General features: G+C 42.7%; 1 protein-coding gene across 7 annotated transcripts in view; it reads left to right on the forward strand.

Annotated features, from left to right (window-relative positions):
• Positions 1 to 24426, forward strand: part of LOC136712281 (trinucleotide repeat-containing gene 6A protein) — a 37957-nt gene that overhangs the window by 2836 nt on the left and 10695 nt on the right. For 5 of the 7 annotated variants that reach the window (XM_066688751.1, XM_066688755.1, XM_066688754.1 and 2 more), the window contains exons 3-7: positions 5069 to 5159; positions 5588 to 5609; positions 14428 to 14751; positions 16207 to 16254; positions 20325 to 23042. In XM_066688751.1, the coding sequence (XP_066544848.1) occupies positions 5069 to 5159; positions 5588 to 5609; positions 14428 to 14751; positions 16207 to 16254; positions 20325 to 23042 (3203 nt within the window). The remainder of the gene's footprint in view (positions 1 to 5068; positions 5160 to 5587; positions 5610 to 14427; positions 14752 to 16206; positions 16255 to 20324; positions 23043 to 24426) is intronic. The other 2 variants (XM_066688752.1, XM_066688758.1) reach the window with 1 other exon arrangement.

The following is a 24426-nucleotide window of genomic DNA, read 5'->3' on the forward strand; positions in this document are numbered from 1 at the left end:
GAGGGTAGTGGCAAAAAAAATCAGAGTAGTGCAACCAGTTTAAAAAAATATATACTTTTTTCTAGTTAGTCAGGTCAACTGAAAATTCCACATAAAACGTCCAAGTAACCAGGTTTAATGGCGATGTAAATCTTTGAATTTGAGCTAACTTCATAAATGTTGGTTTGTAAATGGTGCCAATATGCAGGTTTACTTAGGTCAGTGACATCTTTCGTAGTTTAAATTTAGTCAAATACAGATTTGTAGAACAATGGAAATCTTGTCTGAGATTGGTATTACGCAGCCCTTTCTGAGCTACCAAGGTGTGCATCAGCAATCTAAAGTACAGAACCACATGCTTCTGTGGCATTGATGCTATACCTTCTCTGCAGTTAAATGTGCTGTGAACTGATAATAGTCGGAACCTGGTCTTTCTTGGGGGTGCGTGTGGTTAGCTGGTTCAGTTGGGCATGTGAGAAACATTTTTTAAAGTTTGATGTTTTGCAAATGTGATTTTGCTTTGTTTTTGAAATGCAAAGCAGGCACAGGATACCTCCTGTGATTCTAGCAGTAGGATATGATGATCCAATGTTTACAAATCAGCGTTTGGATTGAGCGAATACCAAATGCTTTAGAAGTCTAGTTTCTTGATTATTTTCAGAAATCCAAAGTCATTTGAATGAACAAGGTCTTGCTTATACAGGGTAGTATTATGTATAGTTTAAAATGAGACTACTAGAAACCAGAACAGTTCAGATGTACATAGATTGGATAAACCACCATAAATGAATACATCTGATTCTTTTTATGGTCGTTGTAGTCGTTGGACGATCTTCAAGAACAGATTTACAGATTGGAGCAGAAGGGAAAATCAATTCAAGGAAATGTACTGTGTACATTACTGTGTCTGTACAGAAGCACATTGTAATAAAGGATTTTTATCTTTTTAATGTGCATGAATGCATTTTATGTTTGTGTTTGGCCCATATGGAGGTGGTTATGAAATTGTACACAAGGAGCCTTATTACCTGACCTGGGAGTAATTGACCTCCCTGCTGTGGGCCAGTCACGGATAGCAGTTGCATAATTCTCCTTACTGCCTTGGCATGTATTATTGTCCCTTTCCATTTTCCAGTTTGCAATTGAGGAAATCTTTTTAAAGTTTCCCTTCTCTTAGAAATGTTTCAGGTAGCTGTGCCTTTCTGTGCTGTTTAAACAGTGGTAATTAGTGTTTTTAATTCTCAAGGCCTGGCTGGTGAAATAGAGCTTAGGTGTTAACTTGGACACCTTAAAGGAATCTTAGTTTGACGCTTCATTTGGAGTCAAGCCAGTACAGTTTAAGATCTGTAATCTCGAAAGGAGACATCAGCTTAATTTTGAACAATAAAGCAATCTAGTGTTATTTCATTAATGGTGTTATTGCATGTGTATCAAATCCACGTTTGAAATGCCTGTGGAGATTTAAAGCTTTTTATTTTTTTTTATAAAAAATAAATAAAATAAAAACACACACACATTCCTGTGGTTTTCAGTCAGTTAGTCCCATGCTGCTGCAGTTCTGCCTTTTCCTGAAATCTAATCAAGTGCCCTTCGCAGCTCTTCTGGAAAAAAATGACGTTACAGAGAGACAGCTTAAGGGATTGATACCCAGGCATATCCAATATAAATGCCATAAAATTTTACAATTGGATTTTATGCACGTCTAATTTACATTGTACATGATCCGCCTTTTGTTATCCTAGAAAGTGAACTGGCATTCGAATCCCATCTGATAGTGATTCAACTTGATTTACATTCCTGTGATTGAGTGGAAAGATCATAAAGCGGTAATATATAAACATGATCGTGTTCACAGTGAGGTGTGTCTTTCTCCTGATCCCGAGGTTTCTTCTGTGCTACTGTGTTGCTTTACTAATTGATACTCGTGTCATGAAGATTCGCTTCATGTTTTTCCTTCCAATGGGAACATTATTCTGTATCTCACTGGTCAAGGTAAAGAGGACTAGTAATGTTCATTATTTTATTGAGCTAGCTAAATGGATGTGTGTGCAACTGGAAATGGCTTTGGAAGACCTTCTGTTTTCAAAGCACAATCAATAGCCTCTCTTCAGATGCAGTTTGATTTTCTGGGGGCCAGCAAAGTGTTTCTGACTGGCTGTGGCTGGTGTGGTCACCTGCGCTCATTGTCTCGGTCATAAACAGATGCCCCAGCGTTTGTGTTAGTGAGGCTCCTGTTGCTGAGGTGGCCATCTGGTTAAACACTTACCAGCAAGGGGAGGGGAGGGGAGGGGAGGGGTGCAGAGCAGGACCATGAAGATCTGTCCTCGCACTTTCCCTTGCCATTGTGGAGACTACAGGGAGGGTCTGCTGCTCCCATGGAAGTGCAGGCCACTTCTTTGCCAACTTGTTTCTCTGTTTGGAATTCAGCAGGTTACCAAAGTGTGTTGCTCACTTGGGTTTTGTTACTCCTACACAAAGTTAAATGCAATAAAAGGTAATTTGCAAAACAAATCTATAATTGGTCCTCAAAAGGATCACCTGGAAATGTTGCCAAGTTATGAAGAAGCAGAAGAATCATATTTTATGATGTGCTTTCTGTGAAATGAAAACTAAATGGAGATTTTGTTTGTGCATGTAATGTAGTGGGTGGGGGATCGTCAAAATTTATTCTGACATTTCATTGGGGTTAAAATCAGTTGGTTTTGGGTGACTTGGGTGTGTTTTTAGGCTTAATACAACAAATAAGTTGCCTTTATTGTATGAGGAGTATTTTCGCACAGTATTCCCAAGCCTCCACATTACCGCTTCTGTGTTTTTTATATGGCTTTTTGACAGTCTTTAACTGTTGTTTCCTCTTGAAGCTAAACTATTGAAACTGTTACATTCTGAACTTTTTGTACTCCCCGGGTTTCTTATCGCAAGCCTTTTTTTTTTTTTAAAGCTACAATTCTTCCCATACCAGTTTCTCAGAGAATGCTTTAATTTGGCATGCAGTTTTTTAATTTTGTTAGCATGTCTACATTTTTTTTTTTTCTTCCCCTCTGGTAAAATTGTGGTCTTTATTCTGTTAAGTAAAACCTAGAATTACCTTGAAATTTCTCTCAGAATGCCATACATTTTGAAGTCCTAATGGTTATAAACATTTCCCTCTTTCTTTGTAAGCATATTATAAGGTGAAACGTATCCTGTTATATAATGTATTTATGAACACAGTAATACAGTTTTGGTGAATAAGTAGTAGGTTGATTTTATTAAAATGTATGTGACCCATAAATTCAGACTGGCAGTAGTTGAGTTGGAGATATATAAATATATAACATTTTAGTTTTAATACTTAAGTTAGGGTAGGATGTGTAAGGCTAAATATTTATATTAAATAACCCTTCTTGGCTGGGAGTCAGAGAGCCATTCAGAAGTTTGTTACACTAAACACTGGGGCTTTGATTTGTCGGGAAAATCCATAAACGACAGATTCCTCTGTGTGGCTAATTTGCGTTTTCGTTGCTCCGAGATAGGGGAGTGCTCTTTGTGCCTCGGCCGTGGCTCTGTCAGTATAAAGCTGTCTGGGGGAGAACAATCCCCCCCATTGTTGGGGGGGAAAGCCAACTGCTGGCTGTAAAATGACAGGCCGAGTTATGGAGCTCCCCGCCTGTCTGCTGCTCCAGGGAGGTTATCTAGCAGAGTGTTCAAGTGTAAATGAGGGCAAAAGTTAGATAGTCAGTTACCCCTGATGAATGGGAATTGGGTAAGTAGTTACTGTTGCTCTGATGAGGCTCATAATTCTAGTCAAGTTAGACTGACCCCTTGCATTCAATATCTCTTATTTCAGATTCACAAAAATACTAGGGAATCCGCAGGTCAAGTTGTCATCAGTGATTTCATGCTTTTAAGACTACTAGCTGTGATGGCTAAAACTGGAACTGTAGGCTCGAGGATTTCAAATATACACCTTAATTTTGCACATTAAATAAACAGACGGCTGGTGGCGAGTTTGGTTTGCACTTGGTGTATTGGTGTTCCCTTTAAGCTAGTCTTCGTTTTGTTGGCAACGCCATACGTTTCATAATTAAAGCACTTGTAACTCTGTCTCGCCAGCTGTTGTGCGTGTCTTGCTAGGCCATCTGGTCAGGAATGTCATGCGTGTTTTGGCGTCCCCTTCTGACGTCAGGAGCTGTGTAGTGAATTGTACCTGTGTCACACCAGATGAGGAGTGGCCTGTTGTAGAGAGGGATGTCTTTAAGTGGTGTTGCCTTCTAGATGGTTCATAAATTCAAAGCTGTCTCTGAAACACCAACTTTGTGTGTCTGTGTATAGCGGGCAGGGGGGAGATGAGTGTGTTGCTCACAGGCGCAGATTAGCAGTGAAGGTGGTCACATGGCTTACGAACATTACTCCTGACAGGTGGTTCCCCCTGTCGTTGTGGGTTTTTATGATCAAGGTTAGGGGCTAATGCTGCAATGTGTACTGGTAGCTTTGTGGTTTATACATCAGAAAAATAAGAATGTTCTGTCCAAGTTAATATTTTCTTGGTTTTAGTCCTGAGAGAAAATAGCTGTAGGGTTAGCTCTACTATAGCCAAGGCTCCACCGTAATTTTCAAATCACTGATGTAGACCAATATATGTGCTCGGGTGGGCCATTGGTCTACATGGTACATGGTCTAAATGTAGTTTTCACTGGTCTACTTTTAAATGTTCTGAATGTTTTTAAGGCACATCCTTAGCATAAGGTTATAATTGTTTTTTTTTTTAAAGGCATGCTATACTTTCCTTCTAAGAAGATTTCCCCCCCCCCCCCCCAATACCTCAATATGTTTACTTTACTTTGCTTCTGTGAATTGTGTTGAGTGAATCCAAGGAGAGTGACCTGCCCTAGGAGTAGCTGTTTATAGAGTAGTTCTTCAGCAGTTCACAGCAGTGTAATCCCTTAAGTAGATTAGGTAGAGCTTTCCCTGTTTTCTAATTGCATTACTGCATCGAAGTATTTGGTTATACTGAAAAGGAACTTGCAGTGGCACGAGGGGGGTGGACGTTTTGCGGATACAGCGGACGTTAAAGGCTTTTTTCTAATATATGTTTTTCCCTCTTTAGGGATATAGTGCAAGAAAGAGAAGAACAGTTGATGGAAGAAAGGAAAAAGAGAAAAGACGACAAGAAAAAGAAGGAAGCTGGTTTAAAGAAGGTAGGCTCTTACTGTTTACATTCCTGTAAAATTAACATCATGGCTGTAAACTGCTAAAACATGCACTTTTCATATCCCCAACACACCTCAAAGCACTATAAATGTTTTTTTTAAATTTATATAGTATGTTGGTGTTGGCAGTGCATCACATTCCCCAGTTTGCCGGTGTGATGGCTGTTTCTAGTTAACAGATCCAGCACCACTTGAGAATCCTTTTTGCTGTTGCCTGACGTCTAGCACACGTAATGCTGTTTCTGTATGGATCCCCATGGCACGGGTTCTTGTTGCATGCTACACCAAAGTTTCCCCAAGTGAAAAACTGTCTTTTGCCACCACCCCCTCTCTCTCCCTGATTAGATCTGTAAAAAGAAAAATATTTTCTTTGGTTTGTGCCAGACGTCTTAACTGTGATTTTATTTTTGTTTCAGGCCACTGAACAAAAAAACAAAGGTAGGTTTCATGATTTTTAAAACTTTTGGGGAGAGAGCGGTGGGGAGTTTTTTTATTTTTATTCCACTGAGTGATGATGAAACCCTGATAGATCTGGACTTTATCTCTGACCTTGGCCTGCCTGTCAGTGGCTTAGTGGTGAAGCTGGTGTTGAGACTGACACTTCACCAGAGTAGCCAGGCAGGAAATGGAGAGGCAGTTTGGGGCTGAATCTAAGATTTATTATAAGAATGTGTCAGTCTTCCTTTTCTTTTCTATTCACATGTAAAGCCAGCAGAAAGGAGACATTTGTCGAGTTTCCCTTGTGATTTGCACAGACTTTACTGTTGCGTGTTTGGGGATCCAATTTGTGTAGTGTATCCCAGGCTTATGTAAGGAATGTTGGGATTCTTTTTCTAATGCCAATGTTATGAATCACTGTTGAGAGTCCCAGGCCCCGCATAAATAGAACTTTTCAAAGAGCAAGGGAACAGACTAGGGATTTGGGTGCACCAAATGTTAGTGTTTGTTTTAGTACGTTTCATGTTTCAGAAACAAAAGTAGGTCTGTATTTTAGTGAAGAAAATGGTAATCATCCCAGTAGGAATGTATAAGCTTTTCACAGGCATGTTTCCTCAGTGGTTGTGGTATTGCTGTGGAGTAGTTAGGAAGCTGCTTATTATGAGCATTAATATATTTTGGTGAGCTGCTTTATTTGAGTTTATGAACATCTTTACTAACAAAATAATATGGACTAACAATAATATGAATTCTGCATCAAAAGGGGCAGGTTAAAGGAGAAAACCTGACAAAGTAATGTATGACATTGATTCAACATAATGGTGCAAGTGGGAGAGTGTGACTTATTTGAATATTCTGGAGATGTAAATATTCCCTTATGTACACATTGTGAAGTTTTCCTTGTACAGATATACATTCCTTATATGCTGCAGACCTTCCTGCAGTTGAATCTGTCACCTTAATGACAGCAAGGATCTTGGATTTAGTAAGCAAGCCAAACAGCTGATGGTGGATCTTGACACAATTGTTTGTACTAGGTAAAGACAACTGGATATTCTGATTTTTATTACCCTGAATCGTAATTAGTATATATTTCTAAATCAGCCTGTAACATTCATAATGGTTGAAATCTAATTAATGTATTGATTGACTTGTACTTCAGCTAAACCATGTTGCTGTAAAGTGCTTGGGGGAGCTATATTATGGAGATTCCAAGGTCTTCCCCCTTAGGGAATACAGTTTTTGCACAAGAACAGTCCATATCCTGCTGATTTAAACAAGGTCAGCCAAAAGCTGGTAAACATTTTATTTTGGAACAGGACAGTGTAGGTGTCTGGTCTGCCCTTCTCACTATATGTTGAGTGAACAGGGATTATACTGGAGTTTGCCATTTCTTTCTCTGGGGGCTGTGTGTAGAAGACTTTGTCAAAATCCGATGGTTACTTGCATTTGATATTCTGGTACAGATGAGGAGGCCTTGCAAGACGTTCAGTGCTCGTTAGATTTGTTTTCCCTAATTGAGCCAACAAATGAATTTATTCGGCTCTTGAAGGGTGGAAATGGATTAGTACCAAAAGCATGTTCCAAGTTTCTACCTCCCCCTACTCTCTGTCCAGTGCTTGGCTTATCTGAAGCTCCAGATGGCCTGGAGTTCTTGTCTCTCCATTTAGCACATTCATCAAGGTAAAAGAGGCAGTTCATTTAAAATGGTAATTTTAGCACCTCCTCAGTCAACACTGCTATCGGGAGTCTTTTACAACAGTGTTTTCCAAGGTCTGATAAACTGCTTGGGCTGCTTGAATTCACATGTCCTGGTCCCTTGTATTGGGACCTCCTTACTGAAGTCACGAGCCATTTCAGGTGAACTCACACCCATTTTGCATGGGCTGTTGTCTCCATCACACGCCACAAAATGGCACAGTTTACATCTGAGCAGACTGTTCTGTGTGCATTGTGCTAAAAGATCAGTCTTGTACTCCACCTATCTGTTCGCCAACAATCAAACCATTCTGTTAACATTTCAACAGACATTGTAAAATCACTGAATCAAACCATAGGTGTAAAGAATGAGTGTAGTCATTCTTCCATTTAGATTTAGAAGTCTTAAGTCTGCACAAAAGGAATGTAGCGTGTTTAAACCTGCATGCACTGATGATTAGAAAACAGTATTAAGTTCCTTCTCGTCTGGAGGGAGTAAAATGAAACTGAGAAAAACAGAAAAGGAGGTGAGGCAGGTTCCAAGTCCTCTTTTAGTTCTTGAAACAAACTGGAACCTTATGGGTTTCCTTGTGCTTTTCTCCTTGGCGCTGCAGACTCTAATCCCCTCCTTCAATCCCTAAATTAGTTGTAATCTTATTTGGAACCTGTGAAATGTTCAATCTTGGGCCTTCGGTTGGTTGCATATGTTGGAATGTTCAGTTAATCGACAAAACCCACTGTGTATTAGGCGAGTTCAACCAAACCAAACCTCTTAATTCCTCGTGATTTTGCAGTCGGATTGTTTCTCCTCCCCTGTTAGAGGTGGCTCTGCCAGTATTGTCCTGTGTGTCCAGATGCTCCTCACAGTGCTCTCTTCTGGCAGGGGCAGTGTCGCCAGGCCGGTTTCCTGTGTCGATTGTCAAAGCCATTTGTCAGTGGATGGACTCCAAGACAGGGCAGGGCAGTTGTGTTGTGCTGTAATGCACAAGTGAAGGTTTCAAATCAGTATAGTGTCTTGAAAGTCCCTCCACTTAATTCTCTTGTCTGATAGCCAGTCCCTGTTGAATGTTTGAGTGCCTTAATTTAGAGAGGAATTACATATCTTCTCTTACTAGGTTTATATTTCTTTTCCTGTATTGGCTCATCACCTGAGCATTATCCACAGACCTATTACTTAGCTGCTTATTTAAAAGTAGTGTATCTGTTTCTCTAAGCTTACTTAGTATATATGTTAAAAAGGAAAATAACACCCTACTTCTCGGATTCTTGCTGAATGAAATGGGAAGGGCCAGTCTTTTCTCTTTATAGGTCATTCTGCTCTGAACATTATCATGTTCGATTAATATTTGTAATGAACAGTTGAGGTTAATTAGTTTTGTTCAATTCCAGAACCGAATTAGGTCAATGTAAACTTTGTTTTTCTCTTAATTCCAATTCTGGAATTCGAGTGGAATTGCCCTCATCTCCCCATCTAATTATATATATATAATCATATTTTTTATTATTATTATTTCTAATCCCTGTCCCTTCAGGAGGCCCTTTTTTCTCCTGCCAGGCCGTTACTGTAAATAAGAATTTGTTCTTAATTAACCTGCTTGGTGAAATAAAGCTTATAATAATAATCTCTGAGAACTGACTCACCTTTTATAGGAGAGTGTATTAATGCTAGACCTAGAATTATTTGTTTGCAGCACAGCCATATGTATTTTTAAACGAAGCAAATTCACAAGATTTGTTCAAGGTGATGCCAGGGTATGTTCTTATTTCCCCATCCGCTTGGATTTTAAAAGATAAGTTTCAAGATGGCACAATTCTGGGCTGGACCCAGGTTCAGAAAATGGACACTCTGTGCAGGATTAATAGTGCAGTCTGCGATCTTAATCAAAGGCTGGGTTTTGTTTACTAAAGCTTCTGGCTGTTGCTAAGAGATGGCCACATTTGCAACACTGAGCCCTAGATCCGAAGCACAGTCAATTCTGTGGTACAGAGAGGCACAACATCATAGTGAAACTGAAAACGAATGGCTAAGATCGCAAACCAAATCGGGTTAATGTCCATTTGCAGTGTGAGGAAGCCTACAGAAAAAACAAACCTGAAGGTATTTATTATATAGAGAGGTGGGCAGAGTTATTTATTTACCTCTGCAGCCTGGCCCCATGTGTTTTCACTGTCTTTGTGTTTTTCTGAGTGTCTGTACCCCACATAGTCTTGAATTGTCACACATTTGATGCTGTTTTTGTGGTCAATTAAAATTCTGAATGTTCATACGTATGCATTTTCTTAGATTGTTTTGCTTATACAAAATCTGGTGGTTACCTGCAAAACCTGTAGACCAACAGTGTACAACTCAACTTGTATTGCGGGCCGCATATCCAAAATATTGATTTGAAAAATGTCTTAAAAAGGGCTGGGCTTTGGTACAAATATTTTAATTCAGCTTGATCTGTAATACTCAACCTCGGCTGCAATACACATAGGCTATGATTATCTTTCTGTCTACAGCTAAATGGCGTGAATGACGTTTAATCATAATGGACTTTTACTAGATATACACTCAAGGCAGATTCAGTTGGACTGCTCAACAAGCTTGCATCTTCTTGCAAGCAGCCAGCAAATCCAAAACAATGCTAAATGCTGCAACTCCGTCAAGGCAGCAATGACACTTTTCCATCACAATCCTGTTTAACAGTTCTTATTTTTAAGACTCTTGTTGAACTCGGCATGCCTACATTCAAAGTGTCATTTTGTATTCTTTGCAAACTTGCAGGTAAGATAAGCCAAGCAAAATGGCTTAACCTGGTTATGGGATGCACAGAACAATTCTTTCATAACTCAGTGCTTCACTGACTTCTTCTGCAGTGTGTCAGTTTCAAATCCCACTGTTCTTCAGATACTTATCCATGTTTTGGACTACCATATTAATTGCCACTGTAAGTGGTTTTGCTGCTGTACCAGAACAAGCACCTGTAGAGTCATCACTCGCTAACTGTGGTCCTGTAGTTCCTGACTCTGATTTTGTAATAACAAGTACTATCTTGTATGTGTTAATTTGAATTCTTTATTCTTAACTACATATTTCCCCCTTCTAAAATACAAAACCATGAGTGAATTAATAAATGGACCACAATCATATGATCAACGGGCTGTGGCTTGTGTGGCTCTCCGCATCTGGAGTGGTCTTCTTCGATGAAGTGGGTCATTGATATGATTTGGATTTATTAAAACTTGCAAGATCAGGTTGTATCCAATAATGTTGAGAAATGTCAGAAAGTTTTAACCTCGCTTTAGCTGAATTGTAGGTATGTAGTGACAGTTGACAAGGATAAACCTGAAAAACAGTTGATATCAGCTTTTAGCATGACCTTTTACATGTCTGTAGCAAAACTTTTAAAATTTGGATGAATGAAGAACAGCGATTTCAGTGTCTTTTAACCAGTATTTATGGGAATGTTTCTGATTTTGAAAAGGATCCGTTCTGTAAGTTAAATCCACTTTGTGTGCTGCAGCTATATGTTGAAACCATTATTTGCAAGGTATCCCCTATCGTACGGTGCCTTTTGTACTGAGGGTTTCATTGCACTTAGCATAACTGACATCAGTGAGAACCTCTCAGTGTTAGCTATGTGTTAACTTATTTTTTCAAGCTCAGACAAGCTGAGAAATAGTTGTGGTTTTGTGAGCCAATTATGAAAAACACTGTCAGCAGGGCTCTGCAGAACCCTCTCCTGCTAATGTTATTCACAGTAGCGCCAGTGTTTGATGTGCAAGCTTGTGCTTTAATTGCAATTATAAAATGGGAAAAGGCCCGCATGAGGAGAAGCCAAAAGCGAAATATTGTCAACAGGCAATGCTTCAGACATGGTGCAGCAAATCAGGAGTCCTGTACACCCGAACTTGGCCAAAAAGCGTCCCTTCGTACTCTGAAAACCAAAACCAGAAAAGAAAAAAACCTCTGTTTAAAGCACACCAGCACTGGTGCTTGCTTTTATCCCCTCCACCCCGCCTTTCAACAAAATTGAGTCTGCAGCTTACTTGTGCCGGCATGAAGGCTTGACTTCCTCTGCCAGCTGGTTAGCATTCCACAGCTGACAGCTCTGTGCAGTGTGAAAAGGAAGTGGCTAACTGTACAATTAAAACGCAAAGCCCGTGTTGTATACATGCAAAGAGTTACAGCGGGCACAATTTTTCCACCTCTCGTTCACTTGGTTTTATTTTGCTCTCTCCAGTGTGATATCACCCTGGGTCGGAGCAGTTATTCTTCTGCAGTTGATTTGTGTAGGCAGCTGCGGAAAGGGCTTTTTTTTTTTTTTTTTCCACTCTCGCTCCTCGCTCCCCCCTCCCCCCTCGCTCATTCTCGCTCTCCTACCCGCTGCTGTAGCTGCTCTCCGGGGCCCCCCACTACAGGCTGCAGGAGGAGTTGGCAAGCCTGGCTCTTGGAGCAGTAAAATGACACCATGCTTCTCCTCCATTTTCTAATGAAATCTGCCGAGTGGGGAAGGCAACAGAAGTTGGAAATGAAACGTCGGGCTTCAGAATCTCTTCTTGAAATCTGCGGCCAAGGGGAGGAGGAGGGAAATCGATAACGGGCTCATCCCGTTGCTCTTTTCTTGGTGCCGTTATTAACTTTATTTTGTGGGGCGGGTTTGTTTTTCTACCTCTTCCTCACACAGGTTTGTTACGGGATGTTGTTGTTAGTTGTGCTTGCTCATGCTACCCTCCTGGCTGGCAAATAGGCACCGCAAAGAGGAGCTGAAGTTTTTAAAAGTTTAAAAAGATGCTGGAGGCTGCATGAAGTGCCTGGGGAAGTCAGTTTATTAAAAAAAGAAAAAAAGAAAAAAAAAAAAAAAAAAGCTTTTGTAAATTGTGCTTTGTAAGGAGAGAGCACTAGAGAGAGCGGACTGTTTCCACACAGCGTTTGTTTGTGAACAGGCTTGCATTACAGCACAGGCATTTCTGTATTTCATTTGACTTGGTTATAATGTCATGAATCTGCTGCAGAATGAGCAGAAGAGTAGAAAAGCAGCAAAATAAATCCAGAGCTTTCCTTTCCAATCAAGCCGCGTGTGCAGCCAGCGGAGAACAGAAGAAAATAAACACTAAAGCCGAATCGGCGATAAGGTTTAGCTGGGGTCATGGCTTGATATGGCTGTAATTAGTGATTGCGTACTGGGTAGACTGTAGTAGTACCGCAGGGGAATGGGTTCAAGGCTCAAAGGGATAAGTGCTGCTGCATAGGGTTATCGTGAACAGTAGAGCTGTAGTCTCATTGCGGAGATCTGTTATGAAAAACAAGAGAAGACTCCTCCGTGCTTGGGTTCTGGCTCATAAACAAGGATAACGGAATTTGAGCTCCTGTGTATTTTTGTTTTTGTTTTTCCCAGGTTGGGGTTTTCTTTCCCCCCCTATGATGCTTATTAAAGCTTATGTATTAATGGTATTCACTGTTATGATCTTGACTTGAATTGATCATGAGAACATGGGTACTTTTGCAGTATCGGTTCTGACTCGGCCTTAAGAAATCAAAGAAAATAAGTGCTGTATTGAGATGGTCTATTTGTAGTTAATAAACCTCACTAGTCATGATTGTATATGGAGGTTTTTAATACATAAACTGCATGTCCCTATCTTGAACCGTTCCTGTAATCTAGTTTCGTGCCACCCTGGGATATTGTTAAATAAACATTCAGACCCAGCCTGAGAACTAGACTTGGGATGCCTGCAGCAGTGTGCAGATTTGTTTACACTGTTTTGCACCACATAGTTTTTACCCTGCTCTCTCCACTGTGTTGCTCTCTGCTGCCCGTTATTGGAGCATAGCCTCATTGGTTTACATTTTCCAAAAGCTGTAACGTTTAAACTGCTTGATTTATTTTTCTCAAAAACACGAACTGTAGCAGGTTGTTCATCCAGTCTAAATCTAGACAAAGTTTTAAAGTGTTTTTTTCTTCCTTCTTCCGCTCAATGAAAATCTCAAGATTCCAAGCCCTTTGAAGTACAATTAATGGGCCTGTCATTTCCCAAACAAGCCACTGGCTACAGACATGCTTGCCTGCATACGTCACCTTTTTAACACTTTAGCTGCTCTGCTGCTTGAAACTACAGCTGGAGGTGCTTTTTAAGATGGATAGTATTTTTCTGTACTATTTTATTTATTGGAAATACTACTTTTAAAGCGTTTACAGTGACTGAAGAAATCTGCCAAGTGCCTGTCTGCAGCTGACCTTCTGCTTTGCTATCCAAAGAGGTTCTGTTGCTATGGAGAGGAACAGATATTGGCAGAGACTAGGATTTCTTATTGCTGCATCTCGGCGCACGCTCCTTGTGAAACCACTTTGCAACCGTACACCGTGAGCGGCCCCTGGAAATTCAGGAGGACTATTGGTCTCACTAGGACCAAGTGCTATCCTGCGTTTTCGTATTCGTTGACTTGGCACCTTACAGCCAGTCCTAGGGGGGTGTGGGGTTGTGCTGCTGTGGTCCCAGCAGAACAACTGGTTTGCTTCCTGTTGTTTTTTCTGATTAAAGCGAACCTCTTCCCAGTCTCCGAGCTCTGGAGCTGCTGCTTGTCTGGGCCATTTTGCTGCCTGCTGCTTGTCATTCTCCATCCATCTGTGAAATTGAGTAGAATTAGGGCGCTTCTGTGGCGGGGGGGGCCTTTACAGGCTAGTGTAAGCTTGCAGCAACAGCAGCCTGAAATACGCATTTTCTGTGTCCTTGAAACTGATACTGCTTTTCTGTGTGTGTTTTCCATTGCAAGGAAGGCTCTAGTGATATAGTAGTGTCTGGTTTCTGCTAGTGTGTAAGCCACTCTTGTTAATGTCAGTTTCAGGTTTTGATTTGCTTTAAAGGGAAGGCTATATGGGTTGTGGGAAACTGTTAGTTTTTGGTGTTCATTTCACAGGTATAAGGGTGATTTGAACTATCTATCTATCTATCTATATGAGGTCACGATTTGAATAGTCAATATTAAGTAGGAAATGCATGGTGTTTAAAGGACAGGGTTACATGAAATGGAGATTCAGTTCATGTTTAATAAATAGCTGAATTTAAATTTAATACCTGTTTTTACCTTTGAATTGTTCTTATTTTCTAACATTCTTTCCCCGCCTCTCCATTTTAGTGCCAGAACATATCAAGTCCAGTTTAAGCCAGCCTCAGCCTGCCAACCCGAACAGCGGAACCTCCACTGTAACCAGCACTGTCAGCAATGCCAAGCGGGCCCCAGCCAGCAGCCAGCCGCAAGCCCCACCTCGATACCCGCCCCGAGAAGTTCCACCGCGTTTCCGCCAACACGAGCAGAAGCAGCTGCTGAAGCGCGGTCAGCCTCTCCCGGTCCTTGCTGCCAACCTGGGGACCCGAGCACAGCCCACTAACGGTCAGTTAGGGGGCGCTCTGCCAGTCAGCGAGGGACCGCTGCAGAACGGCACCAAGACCCAACACCCAGGTATGGGCCAGACAAAGTCGTCCGTGCCTGACGCGCGCCGCCCATGTTGCACTGCACTTTACGCACTGCAAACTTCGTGAACTACACTCCTGATTTGACCCCTCTTGGCCCAGTGGCAGAGGCATTACACAAGGATGCTCCATAGAAAAGTTATTACATAAGCCTAATAGTGTTCACAGTCTGCAGCAGGTACAGAGTAATCCACACCATTTGATGCCTCATGGATGTATTGCACAGCCAGGTTGGCACAGACACGTGTAATGCTTGCCTGTAGGGCATCTGCAGATAGTGCCTGGTTCAGTGTTGTGCAAGAGTGACTGTTACTGACCTTACCCGAGCTGAAAATAAATCTCCTGTAATTAAAATAGCCCTACAGGAGGCAAGCACAGGACTACTCATCAGCACATACACCAGGTTGATGCAGAGTTTTAACCAAGTCTGGCACATCTCCACAGAGTGGGAGCAAACACTGAAACAGTACAAACCTACAGTACCCAAAGCCTATTTGCTTTTTTTTTTTTTTTTTCTCCCCTCTTTATTTTCTGCCACAATTTCAGCTTAGCGGTAGTGCACTTAACCCCACATGCACATGAGAACAGACATTACACAGAGAATGAAGTACTTGGAATGGGCAAATATTCAGAGTGCACTTGAGTAAAGACAAAATGTGGGGAGGGCTGAAAGCAAAAAATGCTTCTGCTCTGAATGTCATCTCCACAGAAACAGGCCCCCGAACAGCATAAGTGTTGTCCCAGTTGACTGAAGATGGTGTCAGCAATGGGTGTCACTTCAGGATTATTTTGGTCCCCCTCCAGACGTTAAAGCTCTGCCATCTCTTGTATAACTTACCTTTCTGGTTGGTGCCAAAATTCTTAGATGCCAAAGGGTGTTGTGGTTTTGAGAAGCCTTTTGTGGCAGTCTTGTATGCATTACAAATTAAATAGCCTTTTGGCAGGGATTGAGCAAAAAGCAGGGTTTATTGGAGAATTCTTGTTGTAGAGTAATGTAACCTGTTCATGCTGCAGTAAGTGTCAGGTCTGCACAGTTGTGATGAAGGGTTTGAATCTCAGTGGTGAAAGTGGGGAGCATGCATGAGGTGTAAGGGGTTGCAGAGTACATGCCAGACAATTTTATTTTTATTCACACGCACATGCACACACAATCCAATTGGAGATAGTTTCAGTGTTATGTAGTCATTAACATGATTAGTATCTCTTGCATCGTTGTTGCCTTTTCTCTTTCCATGGACTGTTTTGCAGGGATTTCTATGTTCTGAAGGGAACACTGTGCTAGATAAAACGTTATGAACCACTGTGTTCCCTGCATACTAAAGGTCATGAACAGTAATTGCATTGAACCCCGTGCATCACCTGTGTCTAGCAGGCTGGTTAGAACAGCTTTTCCTTTCTCTCTCTCTCATCTTTTTCTTGTGGTCTCGCTCTTTTTGTTTCGTAGGCATGCCTCCCATACGGGATTTGGTCAGCCACTCCCCTAACCAGACAGGTGATTATTTATTTTTTTGTAAAACATCTCTCTGGTTTCTTGGTGTGCCCAGTGTCATGTGAACTTGGGGTATGTTTAATGAATAAATGCAATGTATTGGAGAAAGTCACTTCAAAGAGCAGTATTTGCTGTTCAGAAGCTTTGGCCGGGAGCAGGCAGGGTGCTGGGAATGACACGTGCTCTTGTTGTGGTGGCACATTTGAATAGCAGAACAGAAATTGCTTGTTTATTGTTTACAGATGAATGACTAGTAGTCATTTAACTACTGGTATAATAACCGTACGAGATGCACAAATTGTTCAGAATAGTTGACCACCTATTAGGGAAACCTGAGATCTTTCCAATATATTTTTTTGCCTTGTAAAATCAGTCTGGATGTGTAATTATGCAGTTTTAATGTAATGACCTAATCATGAAGTGCTGTATAATGTAGTGCCGTTAAAAGCATTGTAGTCAGGTTCATTTTAAGATCTTGAATAAAGAGTTTGACTCTTGAAAGGTTAAATCTTCTAGTTTCAAAAGTTATTGGTTTGTAGGTCTTCCTGTTAGTATACAAGTTTTCGGTTCCATTCTGTTTCAGCCAGTTTTAACAAGTAAAAGTTTTAACACACCCTGCAATAGGGCTGTTTCTGGGCTTTCAGGATGTGACGATTCATCAGAAAACTACAGAAGTACAAAATGCTGCGCCAACTGGGGTAATCGCATTCAGTGGTGCCTGGATGTTAATGTTTTACACACTGAGGATGATAGCTGTGGAATTGTGGGTTTTCTCATTGTAAATCACCCAAACCCAGCACTGTGTACAAAGGGAAGGTTTAAAACAATAAAATAATAATAATACAAATTTCCCCCTTCCCATGAGATGATTTTATGGTGTTAAACTTTGTTTAAAGTTGCTCATTTAGACAGATTGCACTAGTTTGGGCAGATGTAATATCTTTATGTAAAAGTTGATCCCAAAATTGGATCAAGTAGTTGAGGTCAAACAGAATTAGAAGTCTGACTCTCTAGTTCAGATGCAGAACTACACTCGACCACAACAGTCTGTCTCTGGGCATATTCTCACACGGGTAAAATCAAATTACTTTGATATGAAAGTGATGGATGCTTTGCACCAACTTGCTTTGTATCCATTCAACTCATGATTTTGCTTTGTCCCCCCCATCCTGCATCACATCATGCAATAAAATGACTACTAAATGTAGTGTAAATAACATCCGTAGTTTTTAAAGAATCCTTTGCTAATAAACTGTTTTAAGTAAACGTTTTTGTACTCTGCATGTGCAAAGTGTTAAGTTTCTTCAAAATGAAAGGAAAGATAATTGGTGGCTAATATTTCCTTTATTAAGACAAATGTATAAGATTTAAAACTGCTATTTCCAGTGTCAATATGTTGAGAGCATAGAAGCTGTAACATTACTGTGCTGGCTTATGTTACATCGCCTTTATCGGAAAAGCCAGCTATTCATATGATTATATTCCTATCACTGCTCACACCTGCATGGCCCAAGGGTTGCTTATGTGCAAATGCAAAGCCTATTGTATGATGCATTGTATAGAAATGTAACCCAGTACTTCTCTGAGTTTCAGGCAATATATGGGACTGATAGAGAGAGAGGATTCCTTTTCAAAGAATAGCCAGATTATAACATGATGGTGTAGACTTGATTGTGGTTTTCAAATATAGTCCATCTTTTAAAGTGGGAAGACTGTTGAAAGTGTTTTTGCTTGGTTGGCTTTAAGCCCCTGAGCTGCTTGGGACATTTTGTGGTTTGAAATGGAATCTCCCTTGGCTGGGCCGTGTTTCCGTCCAGGTTTAGCAGGCCTCCCCTGCTCCTGTCAGACGTGTTAAGGCAGGAGTACGGCGTAGCTGTAGTGCTCCTGGCCAGGAGTGATCTACAACTACCTCATACATTTCCCATAATGAGCAACTTCAACGGGTCTAATCTGGACTATACTGCACTGGTAGCAGGAATATTGTATTTTTTGGGGGGGAGGGAGTGTTGTCTGGACTACATTAAATCTATTCTTAGCTTTTACCAGCAGCCTTCGGAGCCCTCCGCTGTGCAGCACTAGTAGAGACGGTGCATGCTGTATGCCATGAGTAGCACGGCAACACATTTCATTTCCTGGAAGACAAAGGGAAGTGAGGAGTCCAGAACCGCACAGGAGGCCCACGGGCTTCCAAGAAAACAAGTTTTTACTGGCAAGATGAGTTGTATTAGTCTCAGGCAGCCGTGTAGATGAATTTTCATTTGTTTTGTTTTACATTGCCTTATGTTGTCCAGATATTTGAACTGAAATCAAGTGTCTGTAAACACTCAATTACGTGGCCCAGTGTTTAGCATACTTCCCAGCATTTGTCCGACAGCATGTCAGTACAGCAGGCGTATGGCAGATGATAGGGAAGGTCTGCTTGCTTTTGGCAGCCCAAACCTCCCCCCCCTCCCCACCATTTTCGGGACGTCTGCAGAAAAGCTTGCGCGTTGCTGTTTGGTTACTGTTGCTGTGATTTCTGTTGGCAGAGTTTCAATATAGACTTGTGTGCAGTGATGGAAGCTGCAGTTCACCTTACAGCTTCAAAACAAAAGGCAATAACTACAGCAGTAAAGTGCTGTGCTCAGTCTGCCTTCCGATTCAGATTAAAGAGGGGCATCTTATGCTAGCAAGAGCCTCTGTGCGCTCGCTCTTGCACCCCCCCCTCCTTCCTAGACTGGGAGGGAGAGGAATCTAAGAGACTTGGCACAAGAACAAGAGTTCTTAAGGGAGCCTTGGCAGCCATCTTGCAGTGCAAGTTGGAAAGCGCAGTCTAGCAGAAACATGGCAGTTTAATTTCAGGTCGGTGTTGGAAGAGAGACGGAGGTCGGGAATATTAGAGAAGCGGTGGATGAGTGTGGCGGGTGCTGCAGTGGGTTTGGGGGTGGCCCTGGCAGTGAAGTAAAGGGGAAGACCTCGGTGGCGGAGAAAAATAAAATAAAAACAGAACTCTTGGCTGCTACACACTTTTCTTTTCCCCATCTTTTCCCCTTTTTCCCCACATGGTCCCTGGTAGCAGTGGACTCCTCTAAGAAACGCAACCTGCGCCCTGCTTGACTTGCTACTGTAGCTGTGAATCTGTGTACATATTTTGTTGAAATGCTTTGTGGACTTTAAACTAGGTTTTCCAATCCACTTTAAAGTCGTCTTGAGACACCCTTGTATATGGCAGTGTTTACAATGCAGCAAAACATTTTTTTATATTATTTATTCATGGGGTTTTATTTTGGGAAATTTTGAGGTAAGATTTTTTTTTTTTTCTGTTACCTTTCTCTGTGCAGAGCGGTGTTGTAATTTTATATAATGGTGAGTGATGGTGGTAACGAGTTGCTACACACAATTCTTAATTGAAAGAATATTTTGATGTTTTTACGTCTGACTGCTCCGAAACACTGAACTTCATTGGAACAGAAAGCCCTTTTTTATAGATTCTTACTTTCTTCTCAGTTAAACCCTTGCAAGCAAATGACTGTTTATTCAGTGTTCCTCTTGAAGTAATACCAGAAGATAAAATATAAAACATTGTTTCTTCCACCTTAGACCAGTTTGTTCTCATTAAAATTTCACTTCCTCTGCCTTTACACCTTTTATTTAAGGTCAGTAGGAGGCTCCTCCTGTCTTCTTTCTTACCTGATGGTTATTATAATATCACTTCACAGACCCTCTTTCCTTTTGAAATGACAATGAAACAACCAGCTGAATCCATAGCACTTAATATAATGTTTCCCTTAACACACATCACTCAAATGTAATTACAAACTCTCAATTCCTTTTCTTTGTAAGCCATTATTCAGCATTGTGCCCTGCTGTTCGCCAACTGCACAGGGTAAACATTACAAAATTAACGAGTCCCTTGGTGCTTCTATCAGTTTGATTTAAAATGCAACATGTTGGATGTGATTTACTACCTTAGTTTTTTTTTTCTGGCAGTGTTCCCTTTAAAGGTGTCTGCACTGGGATCTTTTGGATTTGTAAATCTAAAATCCCCGCCCACAGCTGGAGGAAATAACGTGTCTATCCTTCTCTCCCCACAGATTTGAATCACACTGGTCTGGGATCTCATTATGAAAATTCCCACTGGGGTTCTGGATCACCTGGCAGCGACTTGAACACCAACTGGGACAAAGTTATCGTAGACGGCTGTGACAAGGAAGCCTGGCCTTCTATCACTGGTAGTGACCCAGAGTTAGCCTCAGAATGTATGGATGCTGACTCTGCCTCAAGCTCTGGGTCGGAGAAAAACCTTAGTATAATGGCTTCTGGGAACATTGGTGGCGACAGCGATGGCAATAGACACGGCAATGGACATGGTTCTCATTTTATGGTTGCGAACGGCGGCAATAATGTGGGCAATGGGAGTATTAAGGGTCCGTGGGGCACACCCCATGGCTCGATGCTAAGCACATGTCAAGGCCCTGGGGAGAATCCCAACGGCAAGCTAACAGAAAGTAGCCATGGTAAATTAAATGCATGGGGTACCCTAGGTTCCTCAACCAATGGAGGTATAAATCCAAGCACTTTGAACCCAAATGCCAACCATGGTGCCTGGCCTGTTTTGGAAAACAGTGGGCAAAATCCACATGGGCCGGTGGGGAATGGGAATGGTGGCACCAATATTCAACGTAGCACCATAGGTCAATCGCCCAGCAGTCAGAGTTTTAACTCTAAGATGGGCATCTCAGCCCACACTTCCTGGGGGAGCCTCCAGGACAACAACTCTGAATCTGAAGTCAATGGTACAAGTAAGGTTTCGTTAAGCGAGCAACCTCAAAACCTTAACACTGAAATGAATGGACCAAATAACACTACTAACATGATGACCTCTAGTTTACCAAACTCTACTGGTTCAATGCAGATGAACGAACTGCCCACGGGGCATCGAGCCTGGCGTGTGGGCTCAGGGAGCTCTCCGCAGCTCCAGGCCTCTTCAGTTTCTAATGGCACTTCCATTTCTCAGAAGAGCAACAGCGATGGAATGAACGGCGGGTCTTATGGCACGGCATGGGGAGCTCCCACAGGCACTAACTACTCTGGAGACAAATGCCCAGTCCCTAAAGGCCAAGCTGTGGGCGACACTGTGAATGCAACTCTAATGCAGTCTGGGATGAATGGATCCACTGCTGCTGCTTCTTTTAAGAATAATAATAACGGGGTCGGGAATCGTGGAGGAGGATGGGACTCTGGGGCAGCCTGGGGAGCAGGCAATGGTGTCACCCCCACGAGGATCCCTCGCCCCTGGGGAAGTGCCTCATCTTCCTCGTCTTCCTCTTCCTCATCCTCTTCTTCAAACACTGGCACTAAGGTCTCCAATGGGGAGTGGAACAATCTGCCCAGCAACAATCAGCATTCCAACGACGGCGCTCATGGGAGCAGCAAGGGAACGACCGGATGGAAGTCCCTGGAGGACGACGCTCTGGGGGTTGGGGGCTGTGTTGGGCAGGTGTCCCAGACAGGCGAGCAGGGAAGCATGTGGGCCAAATCGGCGGGCAGCGAGGGCAGTGGCGAGAGCACAGGCAGCCGCAGTGACAGAATGAGTGGAGATGGGTCCCGTACCCGTGACCGGAGAAAGGCGAACCCCCAGGGCCTGGTCCAGACAGTGCTGTCCAGGAATGACCTGGATCCCCGCGTCCTGTCCAACACTGGCTGGGGCCAAACCCCAGTCAGACAGAACACCGCCTGGGACACGGAGGCCGCCTTAGCCGCTGACAAAAAAACTGACAATGGGACAGAGGCCTGGGGTGGGGGTGGCTCAGTCTCCCAGGCATCTAACTCAGGGGGATGGGGGGACAGGCCCAGCACCAACAGCAGTGATACCTCATCAGTATCTGAGTGGGCCGACAGAAAGCCTGCCTCTGGGTGGGGAGACACCAAAGGCTCTAGCAGCCAGGGTGGATGGGAGGAGAGTTCTGCTGCTACAGGAGTGGGCAAGAGCAATCAGTCATGGGGGAATAGCAAGGAAGACAAGTCTTCTACATGGAATGATGCACAAAAGGTCAAACAGGGATGGATGGAAGGACAGAAGCCCAACCAAGGCTGGGGGGCACCTGCCAGAGGTGAGGGATGGGGAAGTGAGGCCCAACGGGGGAACCACTGGGGGGAGGCTCCCAAGCCAGTCTCAGGTGGCTGGGAAAGTGACGGTGACCGCTCTGGGTCTGGCTGGAGTGAGCCGGCTCGGTCCGGTAACAATAATACCTGGAAGGGAAACGGAGGCGGGAACACTCCCAACACTAGTGGCCCCACTGGCTGGGGGGAGCTCAGCAAGGCCAACAATCAGAGCCAGGGCTGGGGAGAGCCTCCTAAACCCAGCCACCCCAACTCGGGCTGGGGCGACAGCGCCAAGCCCCATAACTCCCCAGACTGGATCAAACCCCAGGACCCTGCCCCAGCCCCAAACTCCTCTTCCTGGGGTGGGGCTGCCCCTCAGTCTGGGCCCCCTGCCCCAAACAAGTCATCAGGCTGGCTAGGGGGCCCCATCCCTGCCGCTCCCAAAGAAGAGGAGTCAACGGGCTGGGAGGAGCCTTCCCCTGAGTCCATCAGGCGCAAGATGGAGATTGACGATGGCACCGCCGCCTGGGGGGACCCCAACAAGTACAACTACAATAACGTGAACATGTGGAACAAGAACAGCGTGTCTGAGCCGGAAGCACAGGCACCCCCGCCGCCGCCACAGCAGCAGCAGCAGCAGCAGCAGCCACCACCATCCCAGCCGCCCCCAAGTGCCATACCCAGCAAGGACAAGACCGGCAGCTCGGGTGAGTGGCAGAAGTGTCTTCTATGTCTTTACATTGGTGTTAGTTGTATTTCTTCTGCCCTTCAATGTAAATCAGTGAGAGCTTAGAAACTATTGGAAGAACAGAAAATCCCAAGCCTGAGCTATCCAGGTAATACTAAATAGTTTTTCTGGCCCCCCCACCCCCTGCTTTAGTGTTGCATGCGCCAGTGCTGTACCACTTACTCAAGGGAAATGCCCTGCTGCTGCAGTAGTCTCCCTCGCTTTATTTGTAACAGCAGTGATTACATTATGCTTGTGGAATTTTGTGCACATTGAATTGCCTCCCCTCCCTGAAGCCACTGTGCCCACTTACACAAAGCACGTGAATAAGAGAATTAGGATTTCTAAAGCTTGCAAGCCAGCCTCTTACAGAAACATTGTGAACTGTGCACCAGTGTCATTTTGAAAGGGCAGTCGGTTGAAAGTTTTTTTACTAAATGGACCACAAATATAGAGCATAGTCTTCTAAATAGATTTAAATTAATACAATTAAGGTTATAACTGTTATAATAAACCAGTGTGTAAAGAAATGGCCAGTGCCACTTTTTTCCAGGCAAGCTGTGTAAGGGGAAAAATAGGCTTGAGTTTCATCATAGCTGATGCTGCAGTCATATGGCCGCAACTTGAGCAGCACACTGCATCAAAGCATGGCTATTTTTAAAGAGGGAATTTGGATCGTGAGGTGGAAGGTGAAAGTGAAAATTCTCCCCGGAGAAAGGCTGTGCTGAGGGATCAGCTGTCTTCTACAGTAAACAAACGTTACATCAATGTGGAAATGTATGTAAGGATTGATGTAACATCTGTTTCTTTGGAAACAAATGTAGCAAAATTAGGGGGAGATGTTTGTTGGCTTTCCAACTGTAATTATAACTAGGAATTTAAGAGTTTAAACGGTAAAAGGCTGAATAGATTTCCGTCCAGGAATGTTGTATATTTAAACCTCAAATGCAATCAAATCATTCTCCCATATATTAGTCTTCCTTTGTTTTCCTGTACTAAGGTCCGTACTGCCCCCTGGTGTCCCCTCGTGTACAAAAGCCAAAGACAGGACTAGTTCAGAATTTGAAAAAGCCCTTTTTCCCATCCTGTAATAGGTATTGTGTGATCTCCGAAAAAGCAGGCATTTGAAGCAGCAACATTTTTTTTTATTTTTTATTGCTCTGCTCCAGGCAGTTATTGGTTGCTCCAGCTCCACCTCAAGTTAGTGATTTGCAAAAAAAAAAAAAGACATTTATTCTGACCTACACTATATCCATCAAATGCTTGAATACCATGAAGAATGAAAGATGAAACGTGCTCAAACTTAAAAAAGTAACAATTTGTACTAAACTAAAATGTTTTTATTAAAAAAAAAAAAAAAATGG

The sequence above is a fragment of the Amia ocellicauda genome, chromosome 17, assembly GCF_036373705.1.
Source record: "Amia ocellicauda isolate fAmiCal2 chromosome 17, fAmiCal2.hap1, whole genome shotgun sequence".
Classification (NCBI taxonomy): domain Eukaryota; kingdom Metazoa; phylum Chordata; class Actinopteri; order Amiiformes; family Amiidae; genus Amia; species Amia ocellicauda.